Source organism: Hetaerina americana, unplaced genomic scaffold (assembly GCF_022747635.1).
Source record: "Hetaerina americana unplaced genomic scaffold, ioHetAmer1.1.p SCAF_41, whole genome shotgun sequence".
Lineage (NCBI taxonomy): Eukaryota > Metazoa > Arthropoda > Insecta > Odonata > Calopterygidae > Hetaerina > Hetaerina americana.
Window position 1 is genome coordinate 878,729 of NW_027286997.1, and position 19,398 is coordinate 898,126.

The 19,398-nt window shown below is 39.6% G+C and overlaps 1 protein-coding gene across 2 annotated transcripts in view; it reads right to left on the minus strand.

Annotated features, from left to right (window-relative positions):
* The window catches only part of LOC139692793 (TLC domain-containing protein 2-like), a 54,893-nt gene that overhangs the window by 1,875 nt on the left and 33,620 nt on the right, over nt 1-19,398 (minus strand). For both annotated transcript variants that reach the window (XM_071591084.1, XM_071591083.1), the window contains 2 exons: nt 11,177-11,351; nt 2,459-2,563 (listed from right to left, as the gene is read on the minus strand). In XM_071591084.1, the coding sequence (XP_071447185.1) occupies nt 2,459-2,563; nt 11,177-11,351 (280 nt within the window). The remainder of the gene's footprint in view (nt 1-2,458; nt 2,564-11,176; nt 11,352-19,398) is intronic.

Below are 19,398 nucleotides of genomic sequence, written 5' to 3' on the forward strand. Positions count from 1 at the left end.
GCCTCCTGACAATGTAAAACCGATTACAGAAGCTGAACTGGGGGAAACCATCAGATCTAATGGACCTAAAGCTATAAGTTTTCCTTGAGTCTCCACTATGGCAGATGTATCACATGATGCAATTCAATTCCACTGAATTTCCTCAATGAGGTTGAAAAAAGAAACTTTGCACTTCCAGATAAAGAATCTTTACGTGGGAGTGCAAAGTTTCTTCTTATACCCTAATCATGAAGGAATTACACAAAGTTAAACCAGAAACAGCTTTAAATTTCCTTGGTTACTGTAATCAAAATCCCTCAAATATTTAACCCTTAATTGCCAGGGTTGCCATGAACATCGCTGATAAATGTTCCTAAAAAAGCCACCATAACTTTACGTCACTCTTCTCTCAATGATTATGAATGTATTGGAGAGAGGTGATAATTAACAATTATGATTTCCAATATTTGTACTATTTTTAATCACATAACCCAAGTTTCGACCCTTTTAGCCACCTTAGTTGAAAATTGCATGCCTGTCAGCAAAAATATGGTCTAGTTGATGAGAGGAAGGAGGGGGGGAGGGTTGTTTGTTTGTTTGGGGTGGGTGGGTGGTGGAGATCGACTGGTTAGTGCAAGGGCCAATGTACGCGGGGGGTGGGGAGAGGGAAGCTCTGCACATGATGGTCTACTCTGTGACAATTCATGATCACCAGCACCACCTCACTAAACCACCATTTCCTTCCTTTGTACATCTGGTGTAAGAGTTCTGGGTTAAAATCACTCCCACGGTTTTCTTCCCACAGATGCTTGGCGAAAGTGAGATTGCTCGAGGTCACAATTTCTAAAACAGCATTTATGTTCCCCCGCTTGCGTTTTTAATGATCTCCCCATTTGGTCTATGCAGATAGCACTACAGTCCTTACGAGTTTACGTATAAATGCCACTTTTATTTATTCTTCCTGCTTTGTCTTTTGTGGTATTCAAGAATGATTTTAAGTTATTCGTACTGTAAAAAGCTATCTGAAATTTTTCCCTAGGAGAGAGGTTGGTTATCTTTTGTGAAATCAATCTCTAATAAGGGAGTTTACAACATTTGTAACCTTTTCCCACCACATTAACTGGTTTATACAAAAGATTGTATGCTTTAAAGGAACATTTCCTTAATCTTTTCAAGTTCTCGAACAAAATTAATTTTGGAAAGAGGAATAGCCAACAGCAAGAAAATCATGGGATTGATTTCAACGCGGAACTCATACATCAGATAGAAAAAGGAATGAGGATGGACAAGTGGGAAGAGCTGGAAATCAGAAAGAATTTAAAAAGAGAGGTCATTTGGTAAACAATTTATTGTTTGAATACCTCTCCTCAATCCTGGAAGTACCCCTCCCTTTCCTTCACAGATAGACCCGACAACCTTCCCCCCCCCCCTCCCCTTCTGGTGAACCCACCAATCACCTTTCTTGACGCTTAACACCCCTCTCCCCCCTCCCCATCAACACTGATCGCAACCCCACTTTCTTTCCCCTCCTTCTCCCCCCCTCTCTCACCCACCCCTCCTCTCCCTAATGAATGATATATAAATGGACTGAGACTTGATTAATTTGTACCTGATGACGACGCTTGAGCATTTCAACTAGTTGTACGTGAATAAAGGACAGTGGAAAGATGCATTGTATTCTTCATTTAATGGACATGAACTTCCACAAAGTTGTGCCGGGAACAATTGAATCCTAAAATGTCTTTATCATTCAAATTTTCAATCTTGATTATCATATGGCATTATGTTCTTGGATAGCTCAAGCCATAGCCAAAACATTTTTCAAGTTCAGGAAAACGCCATCAGAGCTATTTTAAACTTACATTTCAGACATTCCTGTGGGCATCATTTTCATGAACTGCATATTATGCCACCAGCTGCTCCTCTTTACGTGTACAACCTAATTTTATTCGTTAAGAATAACATGCATTTATACGAACAAAAACTAAATAAATATCCACCATCATGATTCACATACTAAACTTGGCCCACACATTGAGGCAAGATCTTCTAATTTGAGCGGCGAGGGCCCATACTGCCAACACGCCAAATATTTTAACATGCTTCCTCCAGATTTGAAAGAGTCTCCTCCTTCGAATAACTTTAAGCATAATCTTAAAGCATACTTGCTTATTAAACCTTTGTACTCTGTGGACGAAATTTACTCATTATGTAAACAAAAGTCTAAAATTTTATTTGTTAAATAACCCTATGCAATATAAATAACCTTTTTTCCGTCCAATGTATGCTAACAAAATCGATGTACATATTTTTTGTTTTATGATGAAACCATACCAAACCGGCTTATGGTGAATACAGCTATAAATAAATGATAAAAATATAAATATAATGAAGAATTTCATGAAATAAAGGGATGCAATGCAATAAATGAAACTGCATGGAAAACAAAAGGATGTCGGGTTGATAAAATAACTCTCACCAATTATTCCCAGGCTAAATGTTTCCGTGGTCAGCTCCTCTCGGTTAAAGAGAAGCCACTGGGTCATCCAGCCCAGGGTGAGAATTCGGAATACGACAAAAGTCACTGAAACAGAGATGCAAAATATTAAAAACAATGAGAAATAAGATACAATAAAAATAAGAAATTATTTTTTCATGGTACCCATGAGAAAGACCTGCACACATGCACAAAGTGGACACTACAGGCAAGACAAAAGTACAACACAGAATGCATAAACATTGAGGTTCATAGGTTCCTGGACTAATTAACAATTCAAAACCAAGGGCATATGAGTTTCGACCATTAACATAATTAATCTTGTCACGTCTGGATCTCCGCAATCAACTTGAACACTGAACCCTCCATTTTCATTTTTCAGATGAGGAAAGAGTTTGCAGGGGACAAATTTGGTGAATAAGGTGGATGGTGCCATGCTGAGACTTGCTTTTTGGTGACCAACTGGCATGATTAGTCGCTGTCAGGATATTGCCATGCCAGAGGAAGAAATCACGAGAGATGAAAACATTGCGGGGGAGAACTCGTCAGATTTGACCGACCAACCATTTAAACATTCCCAGATAGAATTCTTGACTTTAGTGTTCTACCCGGAGCAACAAATCCTTTGTGATTGATGCCACTGATATCGAAAAATACAATCAACATCATCTTCAGCCTTGATTTTTGGAAGCACAGTGTTTTCAAACTCGATGGGGAGGATTTGCTGACCCATTCAGGACTCTTTTGTTTCCTTCCTTTCATGACCGTATGCAAAACACCAATCCTCGTCACCAGAAGTAATCTCGTCTTACAAACTCTAGCCATAGTCGATCACGGATAACAAACCTTGAGCAGACTCAATGAGATCACCCATTTGCTCCTGTGTCAGAGGATGCAGGGCAAACACACTGCTATACTTCAATCTTTAAGATCTGCAAAACCACTATTGAGGAAATCTATCATCTGAGACATTATCTGAATCTCTTAAATCAATTCAGTGAGAGGTATGATGTTCTTGTCAGTTGGAGGGGCCGACCGCTGTGTTCATTGTCCTTCCCTTTCTCCCAGGCGGCGGCAAAATATTGGTTGCATTCAAAAATGGTGGTCCCACTCAGCGCTGCCTCACTGCGTGCCTTCACAAGCAGTTTACGTTTCATCCTGGCTGAAAAATCAACTCTGCAGAAATATGCAACCGTTACTTATGGCTCCCACTCCCACTTATGGCATCTCCTGCATTTGACACATGCACAGAACACCAATTCACATCAGATGTCTACTCTCTTCAACGACTGTGGCCAAACTGATTCCACAGCTTTTCAAAAGGGTCAAACTACATGTATGTAGTTTGACAGTTGTCCAAAAGATGGGGTCAATGGAAAGGCTGCAAAAAAATTAAGTTTGGGAACTTATGGACTGCCCCGTGTATAAAAAAAATTGATTTGAAACATTTTCAGGAGTGAAACCACTTCTCTCAGCAGAATGACCCAACAATGATGGAAATAAATTTCATACTTCATGTTTATCATTTTTGCGCTACTTAATTCCTACATTTGATCACTTCTTAACCATTTCCTCGAATATATGGACACCAAGGTTTGGTTGACTTTTGATTCCAGGTTATGGCTATGCTCTCAAGGATTTCAATTTGTTTCTCAAGGTTTTGTGTTACATTTACATGATGACTTTCCCCACCTAATAAACAGCAGACATGTCTAAATTTACACGGCAAAATATTTTAGCAATTTTCTCGGTAGATTGGACATCAATGGACATATAATTGTTTGATAAAAATGGTTTTAAAAATATTATGTGCCACCTAAATAAAAATACCACTTATGATACAGAGTTAAGGAGTTAAGATTAATTAGAGTTAAGGATTAACTCTAACAAACCAGAATTTAATGCTGGATGAATCTTGGACCAATCAATATGATCCAGAGACAGCAGAGTGCCTCACCTCCCCCCAACAAGGCACGGAAGCGTGCACCAAAGGTCATACTGTCTCTATTTAGGGCTGTCTTGGAGTCACCTTGAGAGACCACCTGGAGAAAGGTCAGATCATCACTGGTATCAATTTACCGCACACTGCAGATTAAAATTGCATGATGCTTTGACAAATAAATGGCCAGTGTGATCACCAAAGGCATCTGTCCTTGGCGACAATGCACTCATCTCGGTATGCGGTTGAAGAGGCAAAGCGAAGCGGCCTTGAAATTTTGCCACATCCACCCTATCCTCCCGATGTAGCCCTGAGTAACTTTTTCTTATTCCCAGAACTCAGAAACACCATTGCAGGGTCGGGTATTTGAAACACAAGTGACATCATTCAAGAGGTGGAACAGCAATTTTCGATGCAATCTGCCAAGTTCTATAATTAAAACCTTTGACAGGTCAAGAAACGCTGGGAGAAATGAACATTAAACTCAAGATGATGACTATGTGCAGAAGTCTTAAGAATTGCAATTGAAAATTTAAGTTACTGCATTGAATATTTTTTAATATTAATGAAATGTTTTCGAAACCCCCCTTCGTGAGGTGTTGGTAAGTGTGGAGAGAGAGAGAGAGGACGTGAAGTAACATGGGAGGGAACCATGGGTGCTAGAGTTTGTTGTGAATAAGAAGTTGGTTTGAACATACCAGTTTCAGGTTTAACTTTGCGGAATTCCTTCATTATGATGGTAAACAAGAAACTTGACACTTCAAAGAAAAATTAGACGTAACGCAACAAAGTGGAGTTTATGAACTGATTTGCGCGGACTGCAACGCCATGTACATTGGACAGGCAGGCAGGACACTCGATATTAGGATCAAAGAACATTGTTCATGCTTCAAAAAGAAAGACAACAGATCCCAATTTGCCAAACACCTCTAGGATAAAAATCACACCACAAACTTCACAGCAGACATTCTCCTTACGGAAATGAAAGGACTCAGGTTGAATGCTTTGAAAGAGTTTGGCAATCCGTTCAGTCTGACAGGCTTGAGGTGGTCAATGAAACATAATACCTCTCCCGTTCCCCCCTCCTAAAATTCTTAAAAGACTCCAATATCTTTCTACACCAACCCTATCCCCACCAAGGCAGTGATGATCTTCGACCATCTTTCAATAAAGGTCAAACGAATGTAGACAAACACCCCTCCAAATTAAATGTAGAAGACAATGTGCTTCTTTCTTTTTCCGCTGCTATTTCCGAGAACGGTGGAGAGCTACAATGTGTTCTTCATTTAATGAACATAAACTTCCACAAATTTGAGCCAGAAACCTTCCAATACATACCCCCCCCCCTCCCCTAGCCCACTAATAGGTTGCTGCACCTGCACTCAACTTACCCCCTCTCCCTTACTCCCACTACCTTACACCCTCTCCCCTCCCTTACTCCCCCTACCTTACACCCTCTCCTCTCCCTTACTCCCCCTACCTTACCCCCTCTCCTCCCCCTTACTCCCCTCTTGGAGCCACAATACATAAGTTGGAAAAAAGTTGATGTACGTTACCTGAAGATGACGCACAGCATTGAAACCATGGTCGTGAAATATCAAATCTTTATTGTGGAAGTGCCAAGTATCTTTTTCACCCCCATAAGTTGGTTTGATGTTATGAATATTAGATATTATTTGTGTTCCGCTTGGATGAGGGGAGGGGAGAATAGATAGAGTGAAGACAAGTGATGCAGATGGAAAATATTTGGTGGGTTACACCTTTGTGTATTTTGACTTTTTGCAGAGGAGGAGGTGAGAAGGGATTTAGGGAGGTTGGAATTATTCTAGTTTTAACATCCTAGAGGGATCAAGGAGCAGAGAGTTTAGGAGATTCTTGAGGGAGGAGTGATATTTTTTTATCTTGAAGAACCAGACATTCACTCATGAAATACATTCCCAGAGTGCCATGCAGCAGACAATAGCAATGGAACCAAATTTCCACTGCAACGTGTTGAATCAATTTACTTTGAAGGCTCTAGAGCTTGTTCAATTGAGTCGGAGCCCAGACCCTGCTGCCATACGATGCATTGAGATGGATGATTAAGGCATAAATGAGCTTTTCCAGTCAGGGACTGGGGGCGCTTGCTTTTCCTATTGATCGATGGGTGGAGGAAGGACATGTAAATGTTATATCTGAGAGTAAAAGTTTTAAAGTTGGAGTGAAAGGAGAGTCTTATCGAAATGCCTGAAAATTTTAGGGATTATTTTGTGGGATTAGCAGTGTTATTGAAGTGAAGTTGAGAGCCACATTATCATGGTCTCCGATTATTCTGAAAGAGAATTCAGTATGTTTTTCCGGGTGGAATTGAGACATCTCAATCCACTGACAAAGCTATGATTTTGGAGAGATAGTGAGATCTTAGGCTATTGCCTGCAAATAGGTTTGTACATGATCAACCTCTTGGAAATGGGCACATCTTTAGTGTAATGCTATAGAGTGTGAGAGGAAGAATGTTTTTGCATGACATGGTAAATGTTCTGTCCATCAGAAAGGATTAGAACATGAATGAGGTGCTGTGGGAAGTTTAATGCAATGAGTTTGCATAGGAGTTCGTTATGCCAAAGCTTGTCAAAAGCCTTTTCCACATCTAAAAATGGAGGTGTGGCATCTGGTGTCCACATCACAAAGAATGTTGTCGTTGAGTCCCGTAACTCTTAAGTTGTGTGTACCGTTTCCTGTGGAAACAGCTTGGTGTGCATTCTGAAAAGGGGTTTAATTAGTACAGTTGCTGATTAGAATTTTTTCAGGAACTTTGGAAAAGGTATAGGTGAGTGAGAAAAGGGGTCGGTAGTCGAGAGAGGTCAATGAGATTTTTGCCTGCTTTGGGCATTAATATATTTTCTGGATATTCCCTGACAGCGAGCAAAGCAAGGTTTCCACGCATGTCATCTTACGAAATCCTTGAACAGCAAAACTGACGCCAGCAGGACAGAAGAGGACTGCACTAGTTAGAATTGGAACTTGGAATGTTAGGGTGATGTTAAGGGTAGGAAAATTAAAGAATCTAAGGCGAGAGATGAAGAGAGGAAATATAGATGTTTTGGGGTTGTGCGAGGCAAGATGGAGGGATAGCAGGGATTATTGGAAGGATGGCCATGGAATAAAATACCCAGCCAGCAAGGGGTGGCAAGAATATTGAATAAGAAAATAGGAAGAAGCATAGTCAGCATACAGCGGCTGACAGATTATTAATAGTAAAAGTTCAAGCAGAACCAACGAACTTGGTCATTGTCCAGGTGTACATGCCACCAAGCAATCATAGGGAGGAAAAAGTCAATAGGATAAACAAACAGTTAAGAGGACATAATCGCGTGTGTTCCCGCAGGGAAACATTGGATAGTGATGGGGGATTGGAATGCGACGGTACGTGAAGGAAGAGATGCAGATGGTATGAGGTTCGGGACTTCGGTTTAGGAGTGACTGTGGGCAGAAAGCAGTTGAGTTCTGCAGGAGACGGGTTAGTCATCACCAACACTTGGTTTGGACACCACAAAAGGCATGTGTGCATGGAAAATGGCATGTGACTCAGAAAGGTATCAGTTATATTATATTATGATTAGGCACAGATTTAAGAACAGGGTGATTAATTCACAGTTTCCCAGGAGCTCACGAGGACTTTGATCACAATTTATGCGCAGTAAAAATGAAGTGTAGCGTCCGTTTCAAAAGATAGGACAAGGAAGACAGTTTAGGGAATAGAATGCAGAAGCTGGATAAAAAGGAAGGAGTACCAGCAGAATATGGATGAAATTTTGAGAGAGGTAAAAGAGCCGAGGACTTTGGAGGAAAAATGAAAATACATCAAATAAAGCATATTGAAAGCCACAAAAGAACCTATAGGAACTGTGAATGGGAGAAGGACAAGAAAACCCATCACAGATGAGACGATTAGAAAGATAGATGAGAGAAGGAAATGGAAAAATGAAAATAGAGAGTTAGGTGGGAGGAAATATAAAGAGTCAAATAACAAACTGAGGTGAGTAACAAATAGAGCAAAAAGAGTGTAGAAAGTTTACAGCGGAAGGGTGATATTGGTGCACCATTTAGGAAAGTTAAAACACTCAGGAAGCTAAGAGGGAAACTCAGTATTAACATTTAGACATAAGTCAAGGAAAATACTAGTTGAAACAGAAAAGATCCAAGAGAGTTGGAAAGAAATTATAGAAGAACTGAATGGTAAAGAACTTAGACCAACAAAGTTAGACATAGAAAGAGAATATGATGTAGAGGAAGATAGCTTAGGTCCAGGCATACTAGACAATGAGATAGAAAGGGCTTTAAGGGAGATGAAACCAAATAAGGCCATGGGGGTGGATAACATTCCCGCGGAATTATTAAAATGCTTAGGAAAATGAGGGCGGAAGAGGCTCTATGGGCTGATCCGTAGTATTTATGAGGAAGGAATCTGGCCGGAAGACTTTGTGAGATCAGTGTTGGTTCCTATTCCGTAAAAGGTAAAGGCTACATCATGTGAGGACTACAGAACAATAAATTTGATTTCCCACGCAGCTCAAGTGGTTCTAAGGATCATAAACAAAAGGATGGAGAGTAGGGCAAATGATTACTTAGGGGATGATCAGTTTGCGTTTAGGAAGGGGAGAGGTACGGGTGATGCCATTGCAGTAATGAGATTATTAATCGAGAGGAATATAGAACACAACCAGGAGGTATTTGCCTGTTTTGTAGATTTCGAAAAAGCGTTTGATAGAGTGAATTGGGAAAAACTAATGAGTATATTGCAGAAAATAGGAATAGATTGGAGGGACAGGAGGCTAATCCGCAACCTGTACATGTCTCAGACTGCTCAGGTGCAAGTGGGGAACGGGGAGTCCAGATTGGCAGTGTTAGGAAAAGGTGTAAGGCAGGGTTGCCCATTATCACCGTTGCTGTTCAACATATATGTGGACGAAATGATTAAAGAGGCATGGGAAGAACTGGAAATAGGAATGAAAGTCAGTGGGGAAATCGCAAAATCAGCTAGGTTAGCTGATGATCACGGTCTACTTTGTCAGTCAGCTGAGGGGTTGCAAGCATTGCTGAGTGAATTGGAAATTTAGTTTGACAGATATGGATGAGAATCAATATAAATACAACAAAGGTAATGCAATTTTTCAGAAAGACAAACTTAAGATTAACATTAAAATAAGAGAGCAAAAACTAGAGCAGGCATAACAGGTAACGTAATTCAGAAGTGTTTTGCACCAACACAGTCAAAGTAGTGGGGACATAAGGAGAAGAATTGCATAAGTCCAAGATGCTTTCACAAGGAGGAGGCAATTGATGATTCGGATGTTGAGTAAGTATGTTCTGAAAAGGCTTGTTAAAAGTTTGATATAAAACATGATTTTATATCTATACTATGTATTTGTATATAAATATGATTAGGTGCAGAAATATGGCCATTGAAGCAGGAGGATAGACGTAGATTGGAGGCTTTTGAAATGTGGGTGTGGAGAAGAATGGAGAAGGTGAAATGGACAGAGAAGAAAACAAATGAGGGAGTACTTGGTTTGGTGGGCGAAGAGAGGAGATTGTTGGGAGAAATCATAATGAGGCAGAAAAAATGGATGAAGGGGGTATTGATCGGCAGCGGGATGTTGAAGACTGTAATAGAGGGGAGAATATCAGGCAAACGAGGAAAGGGCAGGAATAGGAGAGGGATGTTGGATGGGATGAAGGGAGTACATGAAGATGAAGGGGACTTTTTGCGGAGTATGTTGTTGGGTTGCATGTTGTTAGGAGAGCCAAAGAAATTCTCACTGTACCTTTTGGCAGTTTATGTCCAACCAAAACCTTATACTGATAGATTATCAATTACAATAACAAATCATAAAAAGAATAACAAACAAGTGAACTTATGACTCCCATAAAGTAGTCTCTCTGCTTTTAGTAACAGCACCTTGGCTGAAATAATTTCTTCCTTTAACGTCTTGACTATTTTGTCATCCTGCTACCTAAAACTTCCTTCAACCTATTCCAGTTTTTGTCTCCAAACTTTAACATACTTGTGAGCCTTCATATTTCTTTAGAATAGCTAACTGGGTGATTAAGAATAGATCATCCACAAATTAGCAGTTTTTATGAGCTCACACACACTTTCACTGCTACCACCACCAGCCCTTACCATGCACTCCATACAGAGCACATTTCCAGCACATCTGTTCAGAGGAAGAGGCGATAATTGACCAACTCCAACTGAACGGCTGTTCAATATCCTCCCCAGGGCAGTCTCAGATGTGCAAGTTCTGAGTAAGTCACCTATCCCTCTAGAATACCCCTATTATCTTCAAATTTTTAAGAAGTGTCTTCTGTTCAAGTAAATAAAGCAATTCAACCTTCAAACTTACCTTCTGCTATCGTAATAAAATCCTGATTTTTGGTTATTTTGGGAAACCAACATTCAAGGGGTGAAAACATAAACTCTGAGTGAAATCCTTGATGGCTTTTCACATGCAAGGTAATCATCTGTTGTTGTTTTGATATCTGTGAATCAGCCAGTGTCCTTGGGGTATTGAGGAGACACACGTCTTTAAATTCACTTTTGTATGCCACACAAGAAAATCATCACATCCATTATCTTATTCCCTTTCACCTAATCCTTCCATGTTATTATATCCTCCTTGCATGCTTCTTCCACCTTTGCGTCGCACATTCACAACTGTGTACATGAGACATTGACAATATCCCTCGCAACAACATTTTCAAAAGAAAACACTAACCGAGGTAGAGCAAGGTGTTGATGTGGTACAGGAAATGGTCCTTGGCGGGAATGCCCTGCACCAGCATCAGTTGTCGGGTGTGAAGAAACACGCTGTTCACCTCCACCAGCAGCGCCACCAGCCCATAGCCAAGGTAGTAGCGAGTGTTTATGCACAGACCAAAGCATGTGATGACCTATCAAATGAAAGCGTTGTCATTACACCATACAGGTCATCACTCTTCAATCCTGCAAATGCTTGCACGAGATAATGTTTATACTTCACTATAATAGAATCCATGTACTTGTGTTTCACGCGTGAGGTCATAAATAATAATGATAATAGAATGGCTTTGTTGGGGCTGAGACTGGACACTCCCTTCTTCCACTTATTTGCACAAGTTTGATGGTGCGAATCAAAGTGGCATCAACTACGAACGCTTTAGTGAACAGCAGCAAGACTTTAGATCAAGAGACTCGCTTCAGCACAGACCTCTTCCTGGAGTTGGTAAGCGCTTTCATTCGTGCCACCGAGAGCGGCTGCTGGGAGCTCAAAACACAGCACCTCTGAATGGAATCAATGTAAATGCCATGCAGACACTATGCTCATGCAAAATATAAGAACATCAAGTAGAACTCAACCTTTTCCTCTTCCAACCTCTTTTCTTATTGAAAGCATTGCACATATATATTAGGATGGGCCGAAAAATTGGATTTTCACCCGGTGGAATTCGGCACATACACACCTGTCGAAAGGAGTACTGTTAATGCAAAACATTTTTGAAATTGGCTGACAGCTAACTGTCCACAGAGTATTTAGTTTAAACAGAAAAATTGGCCAGGCTCCAGGATGAAATTCCTGAGGAGAAAGAATAAGCACGCCCGGTAGTCACTCTCCATTAATTAAACAACAGACAGCATTAGAAAACAAAATGTCTACCTTTAGTCAATTGTTTGTGAATAACTGCTGCAGCATTACCAAGCCACAAATCAGCAGAAACCAACCTTGGGAATGAAATGACGCCAGATATTTCCAGATTTTGAGTCCTCAAACCTTGGAGATTATCTTTTTTCGATATTTAGTAACAATTCAAAAACAACCCAGTTTCAACCTTTTGCATTAGATTATCAGCATGAATAACAACATAGGCAACCCCCAAACATTTAAGCCCCAAGTGGGGAAGTCTACCTAGGCAGGAATCGAACCCATGACTTCTGGGTTCCCAGGCAAGTGCATTACCCTGCCACTACCGAGACCAACCAAATGGATGTGTTTTCGTCAATATTCCAATCCACCTTTTTGACACAAAATCTGCCATTGGGAGCTGAGATTAGAAACGAGTACTTAAAATTTTGTTTTAATTGAAAACTATCCTCAGCTGCTGCTCATTTGCCACATTTGCACCCTTCCCTGGCATTCCTGATTTACAAGCATGAAATCCCATAACAAAACACAGGGTGCTGCAACATGACTTCCTTTTCTGAAAGCGTTTTGTGTTTGAAAACAGGATGCCATGCTGCAGCACCCCGTAGCTCCAGGAATAATTACAAAAGTTATTAGCTCTTGATGAGTCCTCACAATTTTTTATGGGAAGTGTTATTTTCTCAAGTTTAATTCACATCATTTTTGTAAATTTAAAAACATTTTCATTTTTGTTTATAAATTTAACTAATCATAGTACTGACACTATATTTTTTGTTGCATTTTTAATATACAGGTAAAGGCCATCACTAGAAGTGGGAAAGCCTCTTAACAGCACATTCCATGGTCATTTTAGCACAAGTCACTTGAATAGTACTAAAAAAGCAACCAAGCAGAATAGGCATTAAAATGTGAATATCCAAATAGCGAGCGAATATCCAAACGAGCAGCACAGCATAAGAAAACAATAATTGTATTCAAATTGCACTCATGCATACCTAAGCACACTTTCATAATTCTATGACATAGAAATCTTTCTACAAATAATTTCACCCATCCATTCCTTTGGTCAGTTAGTCAGTTACCACTCCAAGTTTTCCCTTGATCAACCCTTTCCCTTGATTTCTTCCCCTTGCACCAAAATCATGCGTCTTCAGTGCACTCCTGAAATCTGATAGGCATAGATCAACAATTACAAGGAACAGTTATTTTAGGCAGCCAGCAATTCAGTAAAACTTATCCAGCTTTAGAAATGGTACTTGTTTGGCAAAGCTATCATCCCTTTCAATTTTAATTCCCTTGAAGACCCACATAACTTGGTGGCAGTGTTATGGGAAGTTGTCCGTGGATTTGGGAAAGGATGCTAAGTTGTAATTTAATGCTAAGAGTCCTGCAAATCTCATCCGTTTCCCAGATAATCTTCCTTGCATGACTGCTTCATTTGCCCTCCACCAATTAGGCGATAAAGGACACTTGATTGATTTCTAGGCTGCTGTCCTCTCCGATTAGGCCATTGGGAGTAGCAGCCAGGTCTACTGAACCACAAATCCATTGAAATCAATTCAGGGTAAGATTTAGCACACTGTTCCCGCTAACAAAGCTTCATTTTCTAAATTTACTTCCATGATTAACCTCACTAAATTGGCACAACTTGTATGCAGAAGTATGTCGTAAATCCATTCAAAATACGAGGCCATGAGAATTTTTACTCACAAATCCCTCCTAATACAAATACAAGATTGTAGAATTGTACATCTCTCGTCATTCTTTGAATTTCATTTGTCTGGCAGAGATAACCGAAAAATTTGCACTTATTCCTCTCATGGTCTACAGAGGACATAACTGGTGATTGAGCACTTTGCCCACAAGGAGAGATTTATCTATGCAAGTCACTTCTTTCAAATATTCTGCCTTTGCTTTCTTGCATGGGTACTTTCAGCTTTCAATTTGTGGCTAATTTCTATCTTTTCAGTCACTAGATGGTCTAAGACTAGCCAAATATGTTCTTTTGTGATTTTTTTGCAGTAAAATTCCTGTGTTGTGACAAATGACCACACCACACATCTTCCTTCATGAGTTATTTTAACTTGAAGTAGGAATTGCCCTCTTCTGTCATTACACTCTTTCTGCAGTCAAGTTCTTTTAAGGGTGTGAAAAAAGAGCTAGGAGGTGGGCATTGTAAGAAAAGATGATCAGTAAACATGAAATTAAAGCATAAGTATGGGAAAAAAATAAAGCTTTGCTAATTCCAGCTAATGTTTTCCAGTTTTCAAAACATAGTTCCATCATCAGGTTGACCTGGTGATGATACTATGCATGAAAACATGGGTCGTAACATAAACAAAGCTGCATTTTTTCTTTCCATAATGGATAAGTTCTACAAAGTCACACCTGAAATTACCAATTTCATTCTGAGAGCATTGGTAGTTTTACACACTAGGAAAAAACTACATAGATAAATGCCACGCATCATCACAAAACTTGACATGATACTGAAACACTTAATTAATATATGTCTTAACTTTTTTGATTTTTTTGAAATGGTTGGCGAATTTGTGTTTTTCCACCTAGCTATATATAGCTAATTTCAACAGAAAAATAATAAAGAAATTGGAGGAACACATTGCCAAAGCCAAAGACCAAATCTTTATATTCCGAAATCAACAAGCTAACACCTATATTTAACACAACCATGATGATGAAGCCATGTCACATATCATCTGGTCAAGGAGAGATGAGTCCTCCTGAAGAGGACTTGGGCAGACAAGCCAGAAGGCTGGGATATTTGTGGTGCTCTCATTATTTCATGATTTTAAAAGCTAGTAATCCACTCACCGCTCTCTCCCATCACAGGGATGAGTCGCTCCTGCGAGGCTTGGACACGAAAGAGCACTCATCCTGCCATACTTGAGTCATGGCCGGGCAAGCATAAGAGAGATTTCAGGGCCAAAGAAGGAATAGCAATTTCCAATTTAGATATTCCCAAGGAGGGGGAACTCAGACATAAGTGAAAGGAAAACTACAAAGAGACCTATGGAGTAACCAACACTCCTTCCGATTTGACCAGGCGAAGGCATCAACGAAACAATCATCCATCTCCTAAAAAAAAGCCACCCTTTGAATCACACAAGACTTTGGTGGAAGTAATGAGGGCTTCATTACATTTCCTTCTGATGAGATACAGGAATTTTAAATAGCTTTTATTATTATATTATTTCAGCCATTGTATATGATGAAAGATAATAATATCACTCAATAGTGAATGGTGCTCATTAAAATTCTGTAGCACCAGAATTCTTTGAGCATTTATCAGCCTGTTTAGAAAGTTCTGAGATATTTGTTTCATTTCAATGTATTGTATATTTGAATTCTTTTGTCTCGACCAAAGCACAACACCCGTGGCTTTTTTTTAATTTTCTAGCCAAATAATATGTCTTTGGATGAGGTTTTCAATGGTTAAAATTTGCTCAGCAGGGTGTATCATCCTCATACTTTGGTTATTGTTTTGAAGGTCACTATCAATTGCCAGATGAACAACTGTCGTGTGACATATAGAATAGTATATTAAAACATTGTGAGTTTCCATCAATTCAATTTTTTTTCACTCTTAGTACTGGTTATATGCGGCAACTTGCAGATTTTGTGGGAAACAACCGTCTCTGACATCATAACAACTGGCTGATGAGAGAGTGGTTTCAAACAAATACCTAGCTCACAACTTTGAGACAGTAAAAAAAAGTGGTGCACCTGGTGGACACGTTTCCACGAGGTTATTAAAAATACAGTACAACCAAGGCCAGGGATGGCAAAACTTTTGGTGATTGAGAGCCGGCATTTACGTAGATAATAAGAATATACTCTTGACTCGCATGCTAACAGCCCTTTGAGTGATCATTGCCCGCTACACCCTCCCAGCTGTGTGTGCCATAAACCCCTGCCAACTAGACTGTCATTATGAGAAATAAAATTATCTTTGAAAAACTGTTAGTAATGCATTTGGGCACAATAAATACCAACAATAGAAGAGGAATAAACTAGACACAGAGATATGGAAGAAATGTATAGAACTCTATGGGAAAGAGAGTAGGTCAGACAAGGTCAGACATACAAAGAGTATGATGTAGATGGGGATAGTTTAGCCGAGGTAGCATAGGATAGAAAGGATACTTGGGGAATTAAAATGAAATAAGACCAATGGGGTATATGACATTTCTGCGGAACTACTAACTGGTTCAGGAACATGTGGTAGGGAGAGACTATATGGACAGATTCGTAGGATCTATGAGTGATGAATCTGGCCGGAAGACTTTTTGAGGTCAGCGTAAGTTCCTATTCTGACAAAGGTAAAGGCTGCATCATGTGAAGACTACAGAACAATACGTTTGATATCCCACACAGCTAAAGTTGTTCTCAGGATCATAAACAAAAGGATGGAGAGTAGGGCAAATGATTAATTAGGGGATGATTAGTTTGGGTTTAGGAAGGGTAAAAATTATCAAGAAATTACTGAAATCTTGACAGCTGTTTACGGTGATAATGATATGAAGAATACATCCGTTTTCAAGCAGGTTAAGCATTTCAAATATGACCGACAAGACATAACGGATGATGTAAAGGCCTTTCAAGACCTTCAAACACCCGAGTTGACGTTGACATCGTTGATCGTGTGCGGCCCCTTGTCATTGGCAATCATCAAAAAACTGTCCGATTGAGAGCTGATCAACTGAATTTAGAAAAATCAACAGTGCACACTATTTTAACTGAACATGATGGATGGATCCTTCACCATGAAAACGCACCGACACATTCAGCATTGATTGTTTGCCCGTTTCTAGCAAAAAATTCAATCATCATCCTTATTTGCCAGACCTCACCCCCCCTGCGACTTTCCCCTATTCCCAAAATGCAAAAATATGACGAGAGGACATCACTGGGAAGATGTGGACACAATAAAGTAAGAAACGACGAGAAAACTAAAAAGCTTAACTGCCGAGGACTTCCAAAGGGTGCTTTAAAGAGTGGAAAAGAAGAAGATGGAATAAGGGCATAGCAATGAATGGAAAGGGAACAAAATTGATGCAGACAAAATTTTGCAAAATAAAGTTTTCATGGCCTCAGTTCGCGTATTTATTGGGCAGGTTAATAAATTATGTGGCACTGCTTTGCTTGTAGTCTCATGCAAATGTTTAATTAAATAGCAAGTGACAAACTTCAACTAGTAATTCCCGCCATATTGTAGTTCCGCTGAGGTCGCAATGAGCCTTCTTGAAAGCTATAGGCATCTAGTAAGCAGTAATAACCTCAAAATGGCCCATATGCTGCGTACAAGTGCAGAGTACCATCGAAGAGTCTCCATTATCTAAAGTGTTGGCCTTGGGCGTTCGCCCAGTGAAATAGTTTGATTCTTCGGGTGGCACCCCAGATCAACTGTTTACCACACTGTGGCTAAGTAGAATGCTTTGGAGAAGTTTGGGGAAGGTTTCTCAAACCAGACGAGAAAATCTCACTCGAGGAAACGCGTGCTTGGGTGGATTTGAGCGCCGCACCCTGAATGAACTTGTATATAAATAGCAAAAGATTTGGCCCAGTTCATTAATAAATACATGAAAATCCCCATATGTGAGCGATAAAAGGAAACGGGCACGAGCAACCCCACTCCTCAGGTTTCATGGAAGCACACTGCACACTCTTCCTCCCTCCATTAGAGCATCAAATGACTTGTAAGTACCCTTCACAGTGCACAAATGTGGCCAACCCCACCATTTTGATACGAGGCACAACAGAGAGGACACTAATGAGCCAGTTGTAAGTGAAATTACCCTTGATTCATCAGCTTTTAATGAACGCCCACAAATATACCAAATATCTGGTTTGCACTCAATTAATATATTTTTCATTTTGATGAAGTTTTCTCGGGTCTTCCACCGGGTCAGGGGTTCCATGTTGGCCATAAAGACAAGTAGTTGGTCAACTTAGACATAAATGGGGCAATTGGGAGGGATGACAGAGAATTCTTGATGAATATGGTCAAGCGTGTACTGCAATTCACTATTAATTCTTACAGCTAGCCATCTCTACTCAATCTGCTCCCCTTTTACATGGAAGAAGATGGCTGGCACTAATACCGGCAGAACATTTGTACTAAGTGGTGATTAGCTATCAGTGAATTCTGTAAGTTACTCTAATATGCAGGATGAAATGCATTTCAGTGTATTTACTGGAATTACACATATTAATTATTCAGGAGCTCTAATCAGCAAATGACTGATGTCCACTGTTAAGGCATATGCATCGTCAGCCTCCAAACATGCCTTTTTTGGCTGCCCTAAATCTGCCGTTATGAGTGTGTGCTTTGTGATGTGATCTGTTACATGCATAGAATTTGCAAAATTTCTTACAGCAATACATGTTAATTTGTGCGACATATGAAGCTATAGAAATGAATGATTACATCATTCTACCTATTCCGTTCCTAGAAGATTCCTCTTTTGTCAGTTAATTTGCCTAAGGATTATATCCACAGGGCTTTCACAGAGTGGTGGTGATGAAAGTATTGCTTCCTGGAGAAAATTAATAGAGACTATGTCATTGTGCCAAAATAGTCTGAAGAACACCTTCAGAGTCACCATTTTTATATTTTGCCACGTAAATGATATGGATCATTATTTCATCATTCATTCCCATATTTTTCAAATAAAAAATTTTTAAATCTACTTCACTGATTCACTTTCATTCAAATAATCCACAGCCCTTTTATAATTGACATTGGCAATATGCAGAGGCAACCATTATGGTGAGAATGCTTGATGTGAAAGTTGGTTCAGAGGTGAATAAATATCTCGAAAAACTGATTAGAGAGGGGGTAGGACTGGATGTCACCTTTTATTCATTTGATTTGATGTCTTTTTGGGGACATCATTAAATTCTATTCGTCATCCTGACTTTGAATCATCCACCATCCAGAGCTAAATCCTTTTGAAAAAAATCTGTGCTTTAAATTTTGAGTCCTTGCAAGTAAAATTTTCAAAATAGAATCAATAATTGGTGATGCAATTAGATGATTCTCTATCACCAAAAAAATGTATTTAATGCTAACATAGAATGCAAATCGGCAGGTTTAAATAAAATTAAGATTTTGTTTTTGAAAAATATAAGTAAAGTGCAATAATATTTCATGCGTATAACATGGTGAAACTTATAACCCCCTTTCCATCAGCATTTACAACCACAGAACATCTTCCTTTACAATCTGCAGTCCAAAAACATACCCTCACTCACAATCTTTCATTTGATAATTGATTACCCGTTTCTATCCTCCAAAT